The sequence below is a fragment of the Ceratina calcarata genome, unplaced genomic scaffold (assembly GCF_001652005.2).
Source record: "Ceratina calcarata isolate Rehan_Ccalc_2016 unplaced genomic scaffold, ASM165200v1 scaffold334.2, whole genome shotgun sequence".
NCBI lineage: Eukaryota > Metazoa > Arthropoda > Insecta > Hymenoptera > Apidae > Ceratina > Ceratina calcarata.
In genome coordinates, this window is record NW_017156169.1 from 369,974 (window position 1) to 377,861 (window position 7,888).

Here is a 7,888-nt window from a genome sequence, read left to right on the forward strand (position 1 = left end):
CCAACCCAATAGTTGTCTTCCTTCTAGTTGTCAACTATAAATAAAGTCCTATGCAGAGGTACCTGTCGATCTGAGGCGACAAGCCTATTTAAAAAAAAAATAAGTTTCTTATCGTTCAGTCACTGATTTGACATTCGACTGAAGTCTGCTCATTCAGATTGCTTTCGACCCAATGAAAAATTCGTCGTTTTAACCTGGACCAAATTAAGAGAAGCGTCCAAACGATAATAACGTCAATTAAAAATTTGATAAACACGATGAGAACAGAGAATAAAATTGATACGACGGACGGTGTATAAAGGTTTTGAGATGCAGAGGAAGGAACGGTGACGGGACAGACACGTATACACGCGCGATCAATCCGTTTGGGAGAGTGGTGAGTTCTCCGGTTAGAAATGCATCGCGAGAAGGCGCACGGTTTAACTACGACTACGTCGGTTTGATTGAAAGGAGCGCCCGCAGGCCTTTCAAGCTTCGTTACGAGCGAGTCACCCTTGAACCTCGTTATATGCAGTCAACTTTTCAACACCTCCAGCGTCGGGGCGCACGCGCCGGACAGATGCGCGTCCTCGTCGACGTCGACGCGCCCGAGACACGAATACGTCGACAACGCTTATCTACGTTCCACGATCCTATCAACATTTTTCCGTCGAAGGTACCAGTTTTTCACTAACCGATAACCGTATATAAATATTCTAGCAGGTTTTCCTTAACCCATTTACATAATTTGTTACCAGATATAAATATTGTAATAAAAATGAATACAATTTGCAATATAAGTAAAATCATATTGTTATCTATTTACCAAAAAACTGGGTCCTTATATCGACGAGTAGGAGGCAAAAATAATTCAGCTGAGTCAATTCAGCCAACAATAATTATTATTTAAACTATCAATCTCATCTCGTCATTGTTTAAAAATACAAATTCGAAGATAGGATCCCTTGAAGGCCCTTCAGAAAATTCGTGCCTAGATCCTGTCCTACTAGTCATTAAAATACTATCCAAAAGGGTTTGAATTCATTATATTCCATTCATTTATTATTTCACATTAGCGGCAGTAATTGAAAAACGATGAGTTCGTCCCGTCGAGCGATGGCCGATCGGTTCACGGACTGTCCGGGCCCGTGCAACCCGCGGAACAAAGTGTGCCGTCGAACCTGCGTTCAGAACGTGTTATCCATATTAGAAGAACTGCCACCGTGCATCCGGCAAAGGCTGTGCCAAGAAGACTTGCTCTCGGTCTTCCTAAAGGACACCGACGGCGAGGACGGAAATCTTCAACAGGAACTGGACGGTACGGACACGCAACGAGGGAGGAAGGAGCTGCCGGCCGGGAGTCAACGATTAGATGACTGTTCGCTTACGCCGGGTGGCAGACCGACACAGGGAGTGGGAGTAACGCAGACGATGGAGGAGAAACAGGTTCAAACGACCGTCGACGAGTCAGCCCTTTGCGAATTGTCGTCAGGATTTTCGACGGTACAAATGGGACCCACCACGGTCACCACTGGATTTCGTCAACGGACGGAACGGGCGTCGATCGTCATTCGTAGCATCGCGACGCGCGGCGCGCATATGCTGGAGGGGAGAATGCCACAATGTTGCTGCAGAGTGGTCAACACCGGAATCTATATCGGGATACTGTTTTTCCTGGCTCTCTTCGCGAGGAACAGTCCGACCTATCAGATATTTCTGTCTAGTCAAATCTGTGGAATCCTCGCGATCATAAGCTGGAGAATCTCCGGCGTCGTTCCATTGTAAAATAAATTTGACGAGGAACGTGAACATCGAAGGGAGTCGTGCGATTTTTAACCCGTTCAATAGCGAATATGTAAAATCTTGATTCGCTTCGAATTAAGTTTTTCTCGATCCAGCATCACTTGGGAATAAAGCTTTTTTCCTCCGATTCGAAATAATAGTATTGCCTCCTGGCACGGAACGAAGATAAACACAGCGTTCGCGACGCACTAAAAGTTACAAAGAGAACAACAACGAGATAATTATACGGCCACCGACAGCGCGACGAGCAGCAACGATCGGGGTCTTAACAACGATCACGTTGAAAGCCGCACGAATGCAACAAATCGTGAGCGCTCATTGAATGACGGCCGATCGGTTCCCCGAGACCGCAAACGCAGCGATCGCATCAAACTCGCCGACCGCAAATATCGATTCACGGATGAACGAGCCTCCGTCAGGCAACAAACGTCGCGTAGGATGCATCCTTTCGTAAAACGGAATCTCGTTAAGCATCCTCTATCGACAACCGCGGCACGGAATTCCCTGTGGAAATCGTTCTTCAAACATTCTTCGATCAATTCCTTCAAATTATCGTTAATAGACTAATAATTCAATGTACTTTTCTGCCACCATTTACTGACCGCTTATGTAAAAATGGATGCTGCGATATGGAACAGAAAATCTAAAAATATTCTTATACGATAAATGTCTGCTGGTCCCCTGTTTTCGATACAAATTTCTAGCGCACACCGATCGTGACGCGATAAATCATCGGGAAAATTGGACGTCGAGGGTGGTTACTCTCGCGTCGGGAACAGAGGGCGGAGTGGCAGAAATACATTAAACCCGCTATTAAGTATCGATAGTAAGTCAATCGAGTTGATCCCCTTTCTATTTCGCTCCCCCTCTGCCTCCATCCGTAAGTAAGCTCTCGCGCGGACACGATCACCCTTATCTTTATAGCGAATCACGAGACCTCGATTTGTCTGTAACCGTCCCCACACTGAAATGTTCGTCTCGCGTGCGAATTCCCTAACGATACAATTGTACATTCGTTGATGTTTTCATTTCATTCTACATGACATCTCTTATTCTAGATTAAAACGTATTTCGAAAGAAAATCAGATGCAGTAGAAACTTGCTTACATGGTTTCAATTTACTGTCTAATAAAAGATTCAACACTGTCACCCTATGTATTAATTAAAATGTCGTACATGCAACAAGTCTAACAAACTAAATGTTTTGTCAGGAAATACTATTCGTGCATATGTATATGAAATGCCAGAAGTAGAATGCGTAAAAAAGATTTTTATTCGAATTTCGCTTAAAACCCCGCGAACGATTTTGGTTTATTGAGTAGTAAATGCAATAAAACTGATCGAACATCGAGGAAAATTGTTTGGCTAATTTAAATTTGTCCCTCTCGCCCACGTTTCCCGTCGCAGCGTGTATTTCCCTGTCAAATTAGGCAGAAACAAACAAGCCCTCCATGGGCCGTGGCTAACGAGCCCATAATCGCAGGAACACCTCGACCCCAAAGCACCCCAATAGCCTCGAAATACGCCTGTGCACGTAAAACGTATAGAACGTAACCCACACGTGGAAACGGGAACGTGTAAGTGGCCTACGCGTCCATCTGGTTCGAAGCGGGACGCGTCGTATAAGTGTACGTACACGCGTGCGTACGCGGTGGAGTTTTAGGGGTGGAGAAGCCATCAAGCCCCGAGGACACAGCGGCGGAAGGGCTGGTACAAATGGATTACGGAAGCACTGGATATTATAGCGATCCGAAAGGCCATCCGAGTTACTTAAAATGTTTGCCGAGCTAACGACTTCGTAGCGCGCGCCCGCCGCCAGGTGTTGTCCCTGTTATAATTAAGTATGCCGCGGCTATTTCCGTGCCGACTCCGGCTACTAGCGGCTCCACGATTTCGAGACGATTGTCAGCCCGTCCCGTCCGGTATGTAATTAGTTACTCCGCTTTTGACCTTTGCCTGTCCTCCGTTATTCATCCCTCGCCCTTCCGTTCATAATTATATCTAATGTGCACACTTATCGTAACGCGAATGAATTAATAGGCGAATACGTATGAACGTGCTACGAAAACTTGTGGAACGAAAGGAGCGAGAAACGTGTTGTTGTAACGTGGCAATTACATTTAAAGTGTTCACGTTTTTAATTCCGTGATTGGAGATCGTGAACTGAAACGCCGGATGCGTAATTTCCTCAAGGCCACGGAAAATTCTCACCACGCGACACTCAATCCCCGTTCGCACGCTATTTGCACGACTGTACGTAGATAGTCGGTCAGGTTTTCCACTCGTGAAATGAGAAAACAGCGGGATAACGCGCGGATACATAGGCGTTTACCGATCCCTTCCCGGGTTGGGGTTTCTCTCTTCTTTTTTCTACCCTCCCTGTCCGTTCCTCGCGGCTCTCTCTATCGTCCTCTCGTTCCTCCGGTTCCGTGTGTCGTGTTTCGCGATCCGTGCACGGTTCTCTCGCGTAACGTGCACGTTTCACCCATGCCCAGCCGGAGGCACGTGTGAGTGTGTAATGTAGGTTGCTGGCACCTTGATGAAGGGTTCGCGTGACGAGTACCCTCGATCCGCCGGTATCCTGTCTCGCTCTCCGCTGACCTGCTCCTCGTCCGCACCTCCTATTCCGCGTGCTGCGTTTCGCAGAGCACGATCACCTACTTAAACTTTGAAAAATATACACTCGTCGCGAGGGCTGCGCGAACTGAGCCCCGCCGCCGTCCGGTTCGACTTTCGCTGCTTTCGTGCAACCTTATTCACTGTTCCTTTTTACCGAACCGTTGGCGTTAATCAGTAGAACTCAATTAATACGAATCGGCAAATGAATCTTAATTTTGTATTTTATATTTCATTCTCATTTTATTTTTTTATTGTACGACAATCAATTTTACGAACCCGTGTATTAATAAAATATTGTTATTAAAGCGCATACCTGGACGTTTAGGGTGAAAAGTTTCTTAGTTTATGATTTTCATTGTTATAAGTAAGGATTGATTTTTATTTGCAATCATTTGGGTACCGGTAATGGTTTTATGACTCCTTTTCTGCAGTTTGTGATCATCGGAAAATATCCGATTAGAAAGACATCTTTTATTCGACAGGGTTCGACAGGTCAGAATGCAGACCCAAGACAGGAAGGTCTTCATTGTCAAGACGTCGACATCGGAATAGTTTTCGTTCCGGTAGACAAATTCATTGTCATACTGTACTCAGTTCCAAATAGTCTCATTAAATACTAAGTTTTCAACAAAGCGTAAAATATTTATTGCTTCATCCAGTATAGTATTTTAATTTATGGATTACGTGGACTCGAACTAAATACTGTTTTCGACTACGTGCCATTATAATTGACCTGTCTAAAAAATTTATTCCAATTTTTATAGAAATATTTAAAACCATTTCTGATGTACATTTATTAATTTATTTTATTCCATACTCGTTCTCCATCTTTTGCAGCCAAGCAAGTGGCCACATATTTTTAAGCAACAGTGAAAGTAATTATAATATAACTACTGTCCAATTTGTTTTCATTAACCCGTACAATAATAATTGTATTGCAAGTACAAATCGATTGTAGAAAGTCAGCTAGTAGTTTTATTTACTATACCACTTAATTATGTTATCGCTTAATAAAATGGCAACATTTATGCTATAAATTTCGTTGATACATAAATTATATCATTGGCTCGATAAACTGAGTCCTACGGTATTCGCGAAAGCTACCGAACCCGTTTCGGAGTTTCTTTTATTTCCGACGACGTCGACGCCGAAAGAGACCACTGGTCGGCTGCACCAATATCAGTTTCCTATACGTGTATAAGTAAGGAGTAAGATAAGGGTACGTTATCGGGTCAGGTGAAACGAGGACCGGCGAAAACTCGTTGATTACATGGTGCGAGGCGAGAAGATCGGTTCTAGAAAGAGTCCTTTGAGAAGCCCGTCTTTTACCGAACGCGTGTCCGTGCTTTCTTTCGTTTCGCGAATGACGACGTTTGCACGCACGAAATTGGCTTTGTTCACGATATTGAAATCGAGGCCGTCTACAGAAGGACGAAGGAAAGGAAGAGGCCGAAGAGAAAGAAAGAGAGAAAGAGAGTGAGAAGCTGGCGGGTGCCAACGTGGGAAAAAAGAGACCCCGTGAACCTAGTCCTCGAGGAAGAATCAGAGGAGTATATGGCCGTGGCACCCCGTAGGGCCAGACAATTCCACCTGATTGGTCCGAATTCGTATTGTCACTCGAGAGACTGACGTTCTCGTTCAGCTGGGATTTCGTGCCAAGTTTCTCGTGCTAACGACGCTCTATTCGTGCATTGCCGCGTACCTTGATATATCGATCGTCCCCAGGAAAAGCGTTAAGCTCGGCGACACACCCGGCGAATTGTTTAGAAACATTTTTTTCAGGTTCCTCGACGCCTGCCAGCGCGACGCCTTTTTTCATCATTAGACGAACATTAATACGTTCGGTGATCGTGAATTGAATAAAAAATAAAGTAATTAAAATTGTTTCCTAGATTTCATTTGCCAAATGGAGATCGACGGCGTTCATTTTGCCAATTAGGACCGAAAATGTTAGTCGATGTTAATGATTTGTGGAGGTTTACCGAATCGTTTCGCAACAGGAACCGTTTCCTCTTCGACTTCTTCGAGCTCTCTCCGGTTCAGGTAAATTACTTTCTGGCGTTAATTGCCTCGATTTACTACGTGCGAACAAATTCGACGGGAACACGCTCGCGCGCGCGCGCGCGCGTTCGACCAATAACGGGAAAATAAAATTTTTTTCGGCGGGGTAATTAGACGGCGTCACGCCGCTACGATTCCGGTCGTTAATTATCCCGTGGTGGCGCGGGGTCGAGCGTTTCCAACAAAGAAACGGCGCCGCGGCCAGTAGGGTCGTCCGCCGCCGGGTAACCGGCAAATTGCGACAAACTCAAACAAAACTTCCGAGCGAGCGCGTACTCGAACTAATGGATTTCATTGACTGACGTTTTACGAGATATTTAAGGGAGTTTTAGGTGTAATTTATCGCGGCTATTTGACCGGCTCCGTGTGCGTCCGGCACACCGAGCCATAACACGCACCACCACCGTGCCGTTTGTTCGCTCGCGCGTTCACATTTTTATAGGTATGCTAATAAAGTCGAGTCCGCCGCAGCTGCGCGCTCAAAGGATGCGTGACCACGTCGAAATTACGAGATGTTTGCAGGCAACGGAGACTAACTCTAATATATATACTAAATCTGTCAAGGGAACTGGCAAACAAACGTAATAGTTGTTTGTTACACCGTTCGTTAATTCCACTCTATTTAACGTTTTCGAATTAAATAAACTTGCACGTTTAGTAAAAGTCCATTATTTCTGTATCGTCCGTCATTAATTATCGATGATAATTACGGTAGTAACTTTCGTTTCGGCGTTTAATCTTAAGAGGTATCATCGAAACGAAACGAACAGGATAATACGTTATCGTCGACACGCGACCAGCCTCGCAGAAATCAAGAGACACTCGGTTTCTGATAACGCGTGCAATTATAAAGGCTCGATTAAATAACTCTGACGTCTTCGCCATCAACAACATTATCAATGTTATAGATATCAGTTCTTACCGTTAACGGGATACAGACAACTAGTAAGTTACTGCTTTGCCTCGCGCAATCGTGTAAACGAATTCTTTGAATATCCGCTGACACCGCTTTCTCACCGTAATAAATATCCTCGATTCATCAAGTATTCCCGATTTGGTCATCTTCCGCTGCACCTGCACGCGCCACGCGACTCTCCTGTTCTTATTCGCACGAGGCGTTAACCAATCGAGCAATAAGTACACTACGGATTCTTAATGAGAACTTATGTTTCTGCATATGTTTTCGTAGTCGTGCACAATTTTTATAAATTCAATGGATCATCGTCAGCCCGAAATTACAGAACTTTGATCACTTCCTTAAGGATGTATTGGCTATACAGTTAATACCAAAAGTTCATGTACCTTAGTAAAACGCATTTCCTATCATTAAAAATAGTGCATTTATCTTCTAATTTCGATATTTAATGAGTTAAGTATGATTATTTGGCATTTTATTGATGTTGACAAAATTCGACCATCCCAGCGT

At 44.4% G+C, this 7,888-nt stretch overlaps 2 protein-coding genes across 2 annotated transcripts in view; one reads left to right on the forward strand and one right to left on the reverse strand.

Annotated features, from left to right (window-relative positions):
* Nucleotides 1-7,888, reverse strand: part of LOC108624865 (T-box transcription factor TBX20) — a gene marked incomplete at its 5' end in the record, with an annotated part of 37,296 nt that overhangs the window by 28,786 nt on the left and 622 nt on the right. The gene's annotated exons all lie outside the window — the stretch shown is intronic.
* LOC113464326 (uncharacterized) lies at nucleotides 122-3,073 on the forward strand. Its single transcript, XM_026813444.1, has 3 exons — nucleotides 122-376; nucleotides 451-655; nucleotides 1,056-3,073. Exon 3 carries the CDS (start codon nucleotides 1,075-1,077, stop codon nucleotides 1,762-1,764), a length of 690 nt encoding a protein of 229 aa, XP_026669245.1. The 5' UTR covers nucleotides 122-376; nucleotides 451-655; nucleotides 1,056-1,074; the 3' UTR covers nucleotides 1,765-3,073.